This window comes from Drosophila innubila (genome assembly GCF_004354385.1).
Source record: "Drosophila innubila isolate TH190305 chromosome 2L unlocalized genomic scaffold, UK_Dinn_1.0 4_B_2L, whole genome shotgun sequence".
Lineage (NCBI taxonomy): Eukaryota > Metazoa > Arthropoda > Insecta > Diptera > Drosophilidae > Drosophila > Drosophila innubila.
In genome coordinates, this window is record NW_022995372.1 from 672167 (window position 1) to 688073 (window position 15907).

General features: G+C 35.1%; 1 protein-coding gene across 2 annotated transcripts in view; it reads left to right on the forward strand.

Annotated features, from left to right (window-relative positions):
• The window catches only part of LOC117781110 (POU domain protein 2), a 43756-nt gene that overhangs the window by 26533 nt on the left and 1316 nt on the right, over positions 1-15907 (forward strand). Inside the window, exons 5-7 of one of the 2 annotated variants that reach the window (XM_034617831.1) lie at positions 211-525; positions 10292-10360; positions 14886-15546. In XM_034617831.1, the coding sequence (XP_034473722.1) occupies positions 211-525; positions 10292-10360; positions 14886-15546 (1045 nt within the window). Of the gene's footprint in view, positions 1-210; positions 526-6916; positions 7394-10291; positions 10361-14885; positions 15547-15907 lie in introns of those variants that run through there. The other variant, XM_034617832.1, reaches the window with a different exon arrangement.

Genomic DNA, 15907 nt, shown 5'->3' on the forward strand with positions numbered 1-15907 from the left:
CTGAATTTTTGATTTCCAATATATTTTACATGGTAAAAATAATTCTAGCTTTAATGTTTCCTAACTTTTATCTTTCCAATATACTCTTTTTTATTTATTATGTTTATTTTCTAATAATAATATAATTCCTAGTTTTGTTTTCCTAATCTGTATTTGCAAACTAAATTCAAATTTCTATATTCTGAGTAATAATTCTCGACATTCGTATAGGGCATCACAAGAATAAAGAGCAGCAACAAAAGGAACAACTGGAGTTGGAGTCCAATGGAGTCCATGACAATCATTGGCAAGGTGTCGTCTATGATGGCAATGGCATTGCCATCACAACAGCAGCAACAACAACAACAGCAACAGCTGCAACAACAACAACAAAAGCAGCAACAATTGAAGCTGCACTTGCCACTCCTCTTTTTGCTGCTGCTGCTTCTTCCTCCCATAAGGAATCAAATATTTACGAGTCTGCCCAGCAACTCTGTCGCGTTGGCAACCCTGGCAGCCCCACAGCAACAACTGCCACGAACAAAGGTAAGTTTCTCCTCTTTCATCTTTTCTCTTTCTCTTTCTCTTTCTTTACGCTTTTACTTCCCTTTTCCTTGCTCCTCTGCTTTATTTACTAATTGATGCTGTGTTGCTTCTAAGCGCCACTTGAAAACTTTAATGATAACACTAGTTAACAAAAAGCATTGCAGATTTTAGGTATATGACAACACTGGTTAGCCATTAATGTGGTTCTCAAAAGCCAAAAGAATTTTCTTCAAGTGTACAACTTTTTAATTTAAGTGTAAATTACTAAAGTACGCAAATAATTAATAAGATTTTATGATTTGCAAAATTTTGTATTTCATTTGAAAGGAATACTAAATTCAGTTACACAAAATACTTTAAATCCTAAAAAGAAATATTTTTCAAAAAGATTATTTTTCTAGTATCCAAAGCAAACCATTTTTTACACAATTAATATTAAATACTTGAATAAATTCAATAAACTTTTTGTTTTCTCAGTTCTTACGGAACTTGGGCAGTACACTACATCAACCAAAATATCAAATCCCAAAATTCTGACCAAACAATTTGCTCAACCATATTTTAATACTATCATTTTAACATTAAAAACTTTCTCGAATTTTTACGATTTTATAGTTTTTAGATATCAAAAAATTGTCAATTTTATTGAAATCTGAGACAAAAATGTTTGAATATTGTTTCTATATAAAACATTTCCACTGAGAGGTATTATTTTTCGAACTTACAGCTTAAGCAAATCCCAAGAATAAACCGAATACAGCTCTACATTTACCAATACATATCATGTTCCACTCATTCTTTAAATAGTTCACATTTACCGCCCCCGTCAAAAACTTGAACTCAATTACTAGCAGTCCACTTAATACAATAGCAATGACAAACCCACCCAAGCCATATTATGCCATACTCTACCTTGTCTGTCTTCCACATTCACCCTTAGTAGGTGTGGGGTGTGTGTAACCCCCAAGCAACATCTAAACTCCATTTGAAATCACTAAAATATTAATAAATTTTACAAAAGTGCGAACAAAATATGCGTGAAAATGCCAAGGCAAGTACGAAACCTTAACAACTTTATTTAATGGAATTTAAAACCACTTTTCAGTGGGTGGTTGCGGCTGCCTGCGGCGTTCAAGAACCACAATTGCATGTGTCTAACCTTTGACATGAAACGCACCCCCAAAGAAAATCTGAAAACGAATGAATGAATAAAAAAAAAAAACACGGTAAAACTAAAGCTCACTGTGAACTGGTGTCAATACCAACTGTGCCAGGTCCTGAGCAGCTTATGGCCAATTGAGTTCGCCCAGGGGGAGAACGAGGGTAGGGGGGAGTTGAAAAGTTAGAGGGTGGCAATGACAAATCCAATAAAACCGCTTTACAAGCTGTAAAGCAACGCATCATAAATCCTATTTGCCTAGGGATATATTTTTTTGTATTTTAAAAAATGGTTGCGCAATAATGGAGAATTACCGTCATAAGGGTTAGATTTGCATACAACTAAGGGAAGGGGGTTGAAAGGGTAACAAAACGGGAAATTTTCAAGATATTGTGAGCAAATTTTAACAAAACTAGGCACTATAAATTCCACTTGCCTAGGAAAATATTTTTTAAAAATCGTTACCTTGAAATGGAGCTACCGTCAGAAGGGTTAGATTTGCATACAACTAAGGGAAGGGGGATTATAAACTAGCAAAAGGGTAACAAAATGGGAAATTTTCAAATTACGCATCATAAATCCCATTTGCCTAGGAAAATATTTGTATTTAAAAAATAGGTTTTCACAGTAATGGAGAATTACCGTTACAAGGGTTAGATTTGCATAAAACTAAAGAAAGGGACATAAGAACCAGCAAAAGGATAACAAAATGGCGTCCAGAAAATATTTTGAGAAATCTCGCAGATATTGTGAGAAAATTTTGGCAAAATTCCGTTAGGCAATGCTATGCTTAATCAAACGGTAGCAAAAAGTACCGCAATATCTTTGATTTTACCCTCGCACCCTGCTATAAAAAATTTTAAAAAAAATCACCCAAAAATAATGCATTGTTCAACCCAAAAAACTATACCGTTTTTACCTATTTTTTGGCACATACATTACATAAATTTATTTTCTTTTTACGTTAAAAAGTGACGCATTGTTGGCATAGATTCATCCTGTGGTACGGCTAGGGGTTGCTACCCTCTTAGGCCCTACCGTACTACAAGTGTGTTTGCGCTGCAGCTAAACTGTGGAAGATCCTTAATAATCCTTGACAGTGATCCTCAATTTTTACCCTTGAGTTTCGCTTCTCTTTTCTTTGCCTGTTTTGTAGCCCAAAAAAAAACTGAGAAACTGAAAAACACAGAAAACGGCGCAAATTTGACAATGAAATCAAGAAAAATGCATCTTATTTTTTTCGGAATTTCGTTTTGGGTCGATTTTTAGGGACGAAGGGTTGTATTTGACAGCGATTTTTTGTGGCAGATTTGCAGGCAAGTCGAAATCAATAAACGTTAATAAATAATGAAGAAATTTAGGGGGGGAAGGGGAAGTTTAAGTAGGAAGACGAAAGACGGCGCTAAAATGCGGAAGTAAAGGGACATTTGTCCTCGGGCATTTTTCTTTTCACAATTGGATGGGGTTTGCCTTTGATTTCCTATCGAATTCAATCTTTTTGTCCCATTTTTTGGCGCGCTTTTTCAACAGCTAAACAAACGTGCAAAGGTTATTTTTATGCTCTTGGTTCCATTTTTTAATTCTAGACGGATTTTTGAAGCACGATCTATTTTAAGCAAAGTAAATGATTTGAATGGGATAAGCAAACTCAAGGCTTTCACATTTATTCTAATTTTGCTCTGTTCATAAAACGTTTCAGAGTCCATAACTTTATTTATATAATATCAAATTCCTGATTCTTTCAGTATTTTAAACATAAAACCTGCTACTAATCACTAATAATACATTTTTCTTGATATTTAACAATTTCAATAATATTCACTGTAATATAAAAATTTAATTAAAATGCATAGCTATAAATTTTAAAGATATTTCAAATGTTTTCTATAAGATCCCATTTTTTTCCAGAAAAAAAAAACTATTTTCATTTTATATATCAATGGTTATCCCTTCAATATTATATCAATTTATCTTTGTTCTTTCCAAGTGCATTTCATAAATGTAACTTTATCTTGGCTTCATTTATCATATCTTTTTTCAGTTTCAAATAACGCCAACTGCAATTTAATTTGGCATACTTAAAGCCAACCCTGAAAACTCTATGAAAACAAAGCAAAAATTAAAGCAAACCCCAAAAACACGAACCCAACTTGGAACATAGAAAAGGAGAAAAAGAGACAACCCCAAAGAGAAGAGACTTAAACTAGTCTCGTCTTATTTGCTTAACGCAAATTGGTATGTCATTTTAATGCATTGCAACAACAACAACAGCAACAACAAGAGACAGAGAAAGACGAAGAAGAGAAGTACGACAGCTAGTTTCCTCTCAACCCTCTGTCCCATTGTCCATGTCCTGGTTTATGGACTTCTGGTCCTCATGCAAAGTGCGTCCCTTTTCGCCGTATATTTTGATGCTGCCAAGCGTTTATTTTCTTGATTAATTTCAATGCCGAAAAACTTTGTTGTTGCCCCTTTGTGCGGTATTTACATGCCACATGCCACATCTGTATGTGTGTGTGTGTGTGTGTGTGTGTGTGTGTGTGTGGGTGTAACCCCTGTTTAGTAACTACGTTGTCTGTTTTTGGCAAATAATCAAATTGCCCAGACAGCAACTGTTCCTGGAGGACAGTACACTCACGACTGAATTCCCAAATCTACACTCAGAAAAAAACTACATGTTTTTAAAATCCAATATAGTGTCTAAAAAATGTTCTTCTTTAATAATATAATTTATAAGTTATTCTCACAAAACTTAACTGAAGATTTTGGATTTGTTTTATATTTGGAATTAGGACTGAATTCGCAAATCTAAACTAATTAAAACTATATGTTTTTAAAATCAATATTATTGATTATTGATCAGAGAACAATACGAAAAAAATAAAATAATAAAAACAGTCTTACGATCAATATTCTGTTATCAATTTAATAATTCATATATCTTGAAGCATTTATATTTCAAATGATCCTATAATTAATATTCTTCTAACAAAACTAAACTGAAACATAGATTATTTTGTTTTCTGCGTAGACGCAGACTGACGCAGACACACAGACTAAAAGTTCTATTTTTCTCATAAAACTTAGCTGGTCATTTTGAATGAACATTTTTCTGTGAAGATTTAGAGTAGATAAATTTGGTTTTTCAGTGTAGAGAGTCTGGAGAAGAGGGCTGAGAGAATAGTAGTGAGTCAAGACTGAAGATTGTTTATCTTTTGTTTCGCATTTTCATGTCGAGTGACAAGTTTAATCAGGCTACGTGCACGGGCAACGCCAAAAGGATAACTATTGAAATTAGTTGGGCAGTTTGCTCAGTATTCCTTCAAGGGTAGCAATTTCCCTTTATCGATTTTACTTTGTTACTGGGGCCTTAAATCATTTTGGCACTTTAATGTGCGCTGAAACAGCGTCTGCTGGTCATTCCTCATTTTGGTCCTTTTTGGTCACTTTTGGTCATTGGCCAGTCATATCCTGGCTGGCCACACATTAATTTTGCACTTTTAATTAAAACATTTCTCGCCCACATGGATGCAGGGAAGCAGGAAAGCAAAAATGCATGTCCTGTCCACATTTTCCTGCACTTGTTATTATTTTTTTCCTACGCTTTTTCCAATTCCTTCTACTTGAAACAAAGGCTCCACTCATAATCGTAAAATGTATGCGCTGTCACCGAGGCAAGTCAAAGGATCTGCCCCCTTCTCCATCCCTCCCAGCCCCAACAAACTCTCCTCTTACTCCTTTAGCTGCTCTTTCGCATGTTGCCTGCATGTGAAAATCCTCTCGACTTTCTTTTTGCACTTGTGCAAAAACTTTGCTTCCTCTTTACACTTACACTTACTCACACATACACACACACACAGCTGCCCTTGTCTGGCCAACAACAATCACAACAACAACAACTACAACACTTGTTGTAATTACTCCCCAACTCTCAGTTCAATGTCTGCTCTGATGTTTATATGAATGGGTCTTGTGTTTATATAATAACATCGAAATGTTCAATATTATGGGATCCCCGAATATTCCTGATTTTGGCACAGTGGCACCAACAAGCCAAAAAATATATATATTTAGGTCTGATCCGGTTTTCACTTTTGGCAATATTTAAAGGAAGTTAAAATCTATAACGTGCTCTAATTTTATTTAGAAATTTATTAGCTTATGAAATTCTTTTTGACTTGATTTACTTAAGTTTTTTCTGAATTCCTTTAAAATAGGAATTGAAAATCGGAACAGGCCTGATATATTTATATCAATTAATTACAGAAAGAGCTTTAATTTTAGTATTCCACATCATTTTAATGAGGTTTCAATCAACTGAAACTATTTTTCTTTACTACGATATCAAATAAGAGATCTTAAAATTTTCGAAAAGATATTAAATGAAGAATTTCAAAATTGATATCATTAAAGTCACATTCTAATGCTTAAAATATTAGGGTCAAATGATAAATTTTTAGTTTAAATCACCTAAAAACTTTCCCCAATGTGCATACTTAATGTACATACGTACATACCTAACGGTCCTAAAATGTAGCATATATCTGCATTCAACTCAAAGTAAAACACATATGTACATAACTCGATATACATACATATGTACATTGTCAGTTTATGTACAGAGCTCCAATAAGCCCAAACACCTTTACACACACACACTCAGACTCCTTTGGGCATGCATCGATGTATGTATGTGTGCGCTCTTAATTATGATCCATGTGTAGAGATATGCAAATAAGAGAAAGAGAACTATGTGCACACACAATGTATTATAACTGCATGGCATACCTCCACACACACACACAGTACATAAACTGGCCACACCATTTCACTATGCTAATGCAGGCAATATACAGAAAAGAGAGGGGAAGGTGCAACAACAACAATGACCGTCTAGTCTAATCAGAATGCAGGCAATGACACCGAATGCGTTCCACACTCAAACACACTCAGCGTATGTCTAACGGTGCAGGGTTGATTGCTGCTTTTGAGTTGAGTTGAAGTTTGAGTGCGACGGCATAAGCAAATATGTGTGTGAGTGAGAGTATGAGAATGTTGAGTGCAAAGCAACAAAGCAGACTAGGCAAAAGGAGCAGCAACAACAACAGCTCGCTGCTGCAAATCATAAAGCATACACACACACACACACACACTGCAGCAACTGCAGCATTGGGTACCGTTTTGTCGTTAGTCGTTTGTCGCTGTCGTTTGTCGCTGTCAGTTGCATTCGGCAAGTCAACGAAGTCGGTTCGTTTAACATTAACATAACAGCGCGACAACAGACAACGTTAAATTCAAATAAATGTTACAGCAATGTAAATGTCGCACTTTTATTCGAAATGCATGTTAATTGATAGTTAATGTTAATAAAAAAGACATTTTAAGGCGAATTGCAACACTGCAAATTAAACAGACTTACACACACACACACACACACACTTACTAATACACGCACAGTACATTTGACATTTCTCAGATTTACATATGTTTAAAAAAACGAAGAAAGTGCAAGTGATTAATTGAATTTGTGCGTGTTTATTAAATAAGTAAAATAAAAATCAAATAAAATGATGCTGCTACAGCAACAACAACAACAACGTCGTTTGTGGAATGACAACGCAGCAACAACAACAACAACATCTGCAACAACAACAAGGGAAGAAACGGATAATGTTGAAAAGGAGCAACAACAACAAAGAGACAACACATGTAGGATTTAAATTTATATCAAACTAATTAGCATAAGTAAAAATTAAAAAAAAAAAAATGTTTCTGTGTATTGTTAAAATTACACTGGAAAAAAATAGTAATAAAATTCAATTTTAAAATACTTAATTTTAGAATGAATTTTTTAAGTATGTTTTCATATCCAATTGTATGGGATTTCATTTTGCATTTGGGTTAACTTTTTAAATTTATCTTTTTTTACATTATCAGACTTAAATTCACCTATTAAAAGTGAATTCAAAATATTTTCGGAATGAAACTAGAACAGGTTAAAGATTTTCAATTCAGACAAATGTTACTTAAATAAATAAATATATTATTGGGCTGTTAAACTTAAAAAAAAAACATAAGCTTTAGTGTCTTTTTGCAGTTCTTTCACCTGTGACTTTCACTTTCGCTCGGTGCTTGCAACAATGCCCGATGATTACAATGAGGTACGCCCTCACATTACAACTGCCGACTCCCGAGAAGTGTCCTGTAAGGTCGAGTAGTGTCCTGTAAGGTATAGGCATAGAATTTCCCTATCAAGATCTTAAATTTCATGGCATTTGCTTCAGTTTTGATTCGGCATCATGAGATGTCCTGCTGCTGCTGATGTTGCAGCTGATGCTGCCGCATATCCTTGCCTCCTTGCATCCTTGTTCCCCCCACGGAGCGTGAGATCATTTACATTGTTTACATTTGCATTCGGGCCGTGTCCTTTTTACCTGTCCCAAGAACCGGACCTCGTCTCTCAGGTATTTTGCATTCACCACACAAAAGAAAAATGTTCCTTTTTTGTTTTTCTCCTTTTTTTCTTACACATCATGCATATGTCCCTAAAAAGAGGGACATAAAAAAAAAGAAGATGCGCCTTTTTTTATTTTCTGTTTGAGGCGTGCAATTTTTCCTTAATTTTTCCATTTTTCCTTGCCACAAAAGCCAAATTTTGTGTAATTACATTTAAGCCGAAGGTGTGCAAGGATATGCCGACTGACCATTGCCTTTTTAATTGCAAAAGAAAAGGACCAAGGTAAAAAAAACCCATAATTTCCATAGAGTCGAACATGCAGATCAGTTGAGAGCCTGCTAATGCCACTTGTAATCACCCTATGGTAAGGGAGAGACTCTGGACGGTGGACATTGGAGATAAGCCTCCCTTTTCATCCTTGTCAGCTCCCTCCTTAACTAAAAACACAGAAGCAAAAGTCCAAAAGCCCAAGCAACCCAAAAACCCATTACTAACCACACTTACATACATATATACACACACACACAGTGGTCCTAGAATGTCCAATGTCGTAATCTGTATATTTATAATGCGATGCACAAGGATTCCAAAACATTCCATCTACAATATATTGTCGTAAAAATATGTTTCTTTTTTTTTTGGCAAGTGTATATATTTGTGTGTGTGAGTGTGTGTCGTCAAGGATGCGCCACACTTTGTTTACGCCCCGAGGGAGCTATAAATTTAATATCTACTTTGCAAAACAAAAAACCCGAAAATGGCATACAAAAAACCATCCACAGGGTGGACAGGATGAATGTGTGAATGTCTGTGTGTTTGCATAAATCCTGGATTTGGAATACTCACTAAAAGACGGGACAAGGGGTTAGGAAAAATAGAACAAAACTGTATTATATTCAAAAAAAATAAATTGAAAATAAAAAGTATTTAAAGTAATTAGTTTTTTTCATTGAAACAAAAGTTATTAAGATTAGAATAGTCTAAAAAATTATGAAGAATTTCATATTGACTTCTTATAGTAACTTATTTTAATATCATTATTTTATGATCGTTTCATTTGGAATAATTTAATAATTAAAGGTTTCTATAGCTGTTCAATTTCTAAATTAAAATCTTATTAATAATTATGATTTACAAATAAACTTGAAGAAGCTTAATGCGTCATTTAAAAAAAATTAAGCTCTTGAGAACTTTTTAAATTTAAATTACAAAAACTTGTATAATATTGTATCTTTAAGAAACTTTTAGTTCCATCTTCCCAATTCTGGAATTGAACATTGAAATGATATTTAAAGACAGTTGCTGATGATTTCATCACCATTTTCAAGTGTGTTCTGTGTTCTGTCCATTTGTCAGACATAAAGTAAAGGACCTTAAAAAGTTTACAACGTCGGACAGGACACCACTCAAAGAGGGGGAAACAGGGGCAACATGGGCGACAGGGGCAATACGGGTAGATAGAATTTTTGCATGCCACGTTATAAGAACCGTAAATACTAATGGACATTTTACGAGCTAAGCAAATGGACAGACGATGACCATGGCAGTCACTGTGTCTCTCTGTCTGTGTCTAACACACTCAACACACACACTCCCCATCTTGTCTGTACACTCAAAAAAATATGCCATTTTAAAAGTAGGTACGTCCGTACTTGAATTAATGCAGCTTTTATTGAATTTTCAACAATTTTACATAGTACAATTATATTTTGAGATATGTTCAAGATAATTGTGTAAGTTCCAATCTTTAACAGACTTAAATTAATCCCAAAACGTACTTAAAGTATCCCAGAAAAATCTGATTTGAAGATTTTTGTTGCGAAAAGCGAATAGTAATTGTAATTTTATCATAAAAGCGTGTGAGAATTAATTTTAAAAATTAAAATAAATATTATGTGCAATTTATGTATTGTAATTGAATACTCCTTAGGGAAATCTTGTTTTTTTTCGGAGTGTACTTGCAACTTGCAGAATATATAATAAGAAACGTGCCATTTGCATGTTCTGCATTTTTTTCTCTCTCTCTCTCTAATCAATAGTCAAGTCAATAATAATCAGTTAGTTGGGTTTGTTATGCATAGGAAATTTCTTTGAAAAATTTATAAAATAGAAAACTAACCACAGCAACTGCATCTTTATATTCCTTACAGTTTTGCGACACATGTCCGACTCAGCGACCACGGAACCGACACCGCCATCACCTCTACGATCTCTATCAGGTATGCTCGTAATCCTTTGCCAATATTCAGCAGACATGTCCCAAAAATAGTAGTAGCTATAGTAGGGTCGCCTTTTGGTCTCGTGTCTTGTGTCTCGGAACGTGGCTACTTTGTGGCAACATTGATTACTCACACGAGCCACGACGAAACGCGACGCGACGTTGCCATTTATTGATGTGTGTCTCTTTTATATAGCTCGGGGTTCAGGAATTTTATAGGTTTATGGTTTTTATGCAACCCCAAATGCCTCGGGATGAGGCTCGGCATGAGTGTCTGTTTTGTGGCAAGCGGACTTGGCCTTAGGTAGGTGCTTCAACTGCAACTGCCACCGCACGTGACTAAAGTGTGCCCCTAAAATGCAGCCTGCCTTTCACCCATGCAACTCATTGGGTTGTCTCAAATAATGATATTTGTTGGCGAATTAGATACATTAAGAAAGGACAGCAGATGAAATGAAAATCAATATTTATTTAAAAAGAAAAATAAATCTCACAAGAAAAAAAAAATATAAAAATTTTGATAGTTCCTCAGAATATTGAAATAAAATAATTGCAGTTCGTTGGTTTAATAATTATTCAATTCTTATTTAAGGCGAAAGTTTAAAGATTTCGAAAATTAGAAACTTCAAGAATTAATTTTTTTTTTTTTAAAGCGAAGAAGAGAAAAAGTCTTTTTAATAGAGAAAAATGGATTTACTTCATTAAAAATGGTAAAATTTTCCATTAAACCATTCCATTAATAATTCCATGCTTTCTTTCTTATTTTAAAATCCACATATTCAATAACTTCAACTTTTAACCATAACAAAACACTTTTAATTTAGAAATGTTTTCGCAAAATTTCGCCGAATTGAACCCTCAACTGAACTCAACTCAGAATATCCGACACCCACTACAATGGGCAGTTGCAACCCTAGAATTGTGTATAAAATGCAACAACGGTATGGTATAAGTACAATAAGCAGAACAACCCTCGGCTAAAATATGCAAAAGGTTATGCACACACATAGTCACATACACATTGACACTTTTGACCCCCTTTTGAACCCCCGCGTGACCCTCGATGCAAATAAACAACAAAAATAACAATTTGTCAAAATGTAAATTCTCTTGTCTTCTTCACTGCGCATTTAAATGATTGTTGCAACAATTATATAACAGCGGCGACCCTAAAACAGGACCTTTCCCTCTCCCTAGCCTCTATTTTCCCTCTCCCTCTCCATAACCATAACAAACTGTAAATAATCTATGCAAAAACATGCATAACTCGCATAACTTGGCAACCCTCGTTGAGATTCAAAATTTAAATGACAACCCTCATTTAAATAGAGCACAAATTAACAGGGTTGCCATATCAAAAGCAGTCGGACAATTAGACTTGCATTTTATTGGTTTACACGCAAATTAAGTGAGGTCACATTAAGGGTGCATATTTAAATATGTCACAACAAGGAAAGAACTTGAATAAAAAAAGGGTTGCTGCCTATTAAAAAATAAAGGACAACCAATCAACTGTTGCTTCCTGTTTAACATATCATTTGAATAGCGCTGAGGTGTAAAGCGTGTGCCAAATATTAAAGGGGTTACCTCACACTTTTACCCTTCCTCCTGTCCGTAACCCAAATTCAGAGCGTAACGGTAACCCTTAGGGTTACGCTTCTTTCTGCCACTTGTTGACTTCTGCTTGTTATTCAAATTCAACGCCTCTTCCGTTAGCCACATTTAAAAAAAAGGGTATGCCAAAGGATTAGGTTGCGTGCAGCTAATTGTCCTTTTCGATAGGGTAATTTCCCTAACCCAAAAAAAAATTATGATATTATATAATCAGCGGTTTTTTGATTGGCCACTTGAAGTGTGCTTTACCTTTTGGGGCGTTAAGAGGGCGTTTTGCGTTTTTTGAATGTGAAAAAGGGTGTTCCGGGGGCGTTTTAAGTTAGCCGGAGAAACTTTCAATTATAATGGAGTAAAAAAGTTAAGAAGAGCTGAATATTATTTACTTTATAAGGTTGCTGCTATGACTATCCTGTTAACCCTTTTCAGTAAGCGTATAGACAAAAGGGTTCTATAATATTACAAAATTTTCCTCACTTCTAAGTCTTAACATAACACCCATAGCTAAAATATATTTTAGACAGTTTCTTAACTATTTCGTAGTAGTTTAAATCTAAAGTTTTGTTAAGAACTACACCGATTGATCCCTGCTAAAATTACACAAACTATTGGTCTCTAAAGTCATTCAATTTATAAGCTCTTTCCACTACAAAGTTTCAGTAAAAATTGTTCAGATTCAACACATTTTCCCTTAGTTTAAAAATAGCTTTTTAATTGCCCGTAGGCAACAAATATACATTTATTATTCGTGTATTCCCTATCCGATCTGTTTCTGTATTGTTTGCAGTACCTCCTTTAAATATAATTTCTTTGATATTTCCTTATCATTCAATAGATCTAAAGTATCTTAAGTGCATTTTTACAATTCTTAATAATCTACTGTGATTTTGCCTAATTTATGCAGAGTATTTAAATAGATCCTTTAGATAGTAGGATTTATAATTGGATTGAATTGGTACTGGGCATGGGGCATATTCAGTTTTTGGCACATTTTATATCTTTCCCATAAATCGCAACGCACTTTACATTTGTTGCATTCCCAAAAAGAAAGAAGAGGACACCCCGTGGCAAGCAGCAACCCCTAAATGCAACAGAGACAAGAGAGTGCCACATATGAGAGTGCAACACATTCACACATTGCCATTGTGTGGCATCCCGGCCAGAAACAGGACAGCACATCTGCTAAGCATCCACCTGGTTTCGAATTCTGTTTCAGTTTCGGACTCGAATTCGGGTTTGAATTTGTTCAGTTAGTCGCTGCATGTGTCGCCTGCAACTGCAATAATAGTTGTTGTTACTTCTTGACTTTCCGTCTTGCAACAATGCAACTTGCAGCCCTTTGTGGCTGGCGAAAAAAAACCCTTTTTTTCCGACTCGCAAGTTTCCTACCAATCGCAACTTGCATTCAAAAATCTCGCTCCCCAAAACATTCTATGGAAAATGTTAAATTGTTAAATCCTCAACTCGTGCATTCCAAATTGTTTGCAATTGTAACGAATTGTTTGTTGAACATTTTTTCCGGGGGTTGCAACCCCCGAGGGGAGGGTGTTTACAGATTTTACAATGAACATTTTGTAGACCGTATAACCCTTATAAAGCAGCGATTTTTGAGCTCTCTGACTGAGTTTTAACTGCGTCTCCCGCTAATTATATTACTCGATTCTCTCCGCTCACAATCAAAGTCATAAAAACAGCTGCCCACATACATTTAGGCGTATTTTAAACTTTTTTACCCAACGCCCGCATTCGGAAAAAATCAAAATAAATAAGAATTCAGTTGTCTAATCCCTTAACCAGCTCGAAAGCTGACAAAATGACAAAGTGACGGCCAGAAGCCGCTTAAAACTATCATTTAATGAAATCGTCTGAAGCTACATACAAAATATTATGAGAGGATTAACAACTTGATTTAAATTTGAGTTACAATTGGAATAAAAAGTAACTAGAAATTATTAAAAAAAAAAAAAACAAATACTAATAGTATTTTTTATTTCAAGTAAATATTTTTTATAACATTATTATTTAATTTTTTTAATTAAAAACATTGTTTTTATTTATAACTAAATTTTTTATAATCTGTAAATTTATTTTCTATTAGGGCTAAATTCCTTTTTAAAAATCAATATAATTTAATAGAAAATAAATTGATTACTTTAAGCGTGTCAAAATGAGCACATCTTAAGATTTAAGTTGGATTTATTATAAATACAAATTCTTCTTCTAATGTACCCTGCATTACACACATTTACAGAGTATTCAGAGCAATTTATGTAATGAGATTCAATTGTTTTTGGTATATGCTGCAAGGAACTTGTTTTAATTGATGTCTTGAAAGGATTATCTTACAAAACCGGAAGTTCTTGCTAAATTTAGGCAATTCTTAAGGCTGTAAATCAATAAATTTTTCTATGACATATTATGAAATTTGAGCTGCTGTCAGATTTCAAAATGAAAAGTCTCAAAAATGAAATCTTCCTGTTTTCCGTCGATTTTTTCAATTATTATGCATGATTGAGTTTTGGGTAATGCGCAAAATTGTGTCGTTAAAGAAGAGGAGCAGAGAAAGGGAGAAAAGGAGTGGGAGAGGGGTTAGGGGGAAAGTTTTTTGGGCAGAAACCCTTCCGCTTGAGCGTCTATCGGCAACCGCAGGACGAGGCACAGCAAAGGAGCATTCAATTGGAAGATTGAATAAAATTTGCCTTAAAATAGCAAAAATATTGAAAACATGCTACGTTTACAGGGAGGGGTACTAAAAAGGGTGGTATGAGGGAATGGGGGGTCAGTTTATGCGACGCAGGCTAGTTAAACTTCATTGAATTGGAAAATTGAAAAGCAAAAAGGCAAAACATGTTTATAAATAGTTGAACTTGTAGATAACGCAAATTTCTTTGCCTTTCTTTCTATTATTTTTGCAGACTGCGGCAAGAGCTATCTAGAAGAGGAAGAGGAGGAGGAGTATGAAGGCGAGGCGCCACAAAATTTGAGCCGCAAACGCAACGCACGACAATTGGATGCCGATAAAGAGGATGAGGTGCTGAATTTGGCAAGGGAAGATTCAGCAGCAGCAGCGAAGCGTTTGGCACTTGAGGCGCCAATGGCAACACCACTGGCACCACAGCCACAACCACAACAGGTGGCAGCGCTGCCAGCTTTAAATTTTGGACCTGAGAATATGCAACAGGCGCTGCAGTTGCAACTGCACAGTTACATTGAAATGGTGCGTCAATTGGCGCCGGATACATTTCCCAACCCGAATCTGGCCACACAGTTTCTGCTGCAGAATTCGTTGCAAGCGCTGGCGCAATTTCAGGCCTTGCAACAGTTGAAGCAACAGCGCGTAGAGCTGCCACCCATTGAAATTCCCTCCGGTCGACATTATTCCACGCCACTGGGCAAATCTCCGTTGCGCAGTCCATCGCTGAGTCCTGTGGCACGTGCCACCGATCCACAGCAACAACAACAGTCGCAACAACAACAACAACGCACGCCACCAAATTCGTTAGCTGGCACCGCATTGGGTTTCTCCTCCGCCGTCTTAACACCAAATACTCCCAGCAACCACAACAACAATCACAGGTACTTTTTGAGAATTCCGAACATTTAAAAAAAAAAAACTAAGAATTAAATTTTAAAAAACCAAAACCAAGAAAGAAAGAAAGAAATCATAAATAAAGAAATTTAATTAAGAGAAATATTCAAAGCATAAAGATTAGGAAATCAAAAATTAAAAAATATTTCATTAAAGTTATCCTAATTTTTATTTCCTTATTTTTAACTTACTTATAAGAATTTTCCTGATTTTTATCTTCACAATATTTTTATCCAAATTTTTATATTCTGATAACACAATATCTTATTCTGGTTTCCCAATTTGAATTCCCTAATAACAATATTCCCAATTTCGATCCTTCCAAATTTTTCTCTTTCCAATATTTGT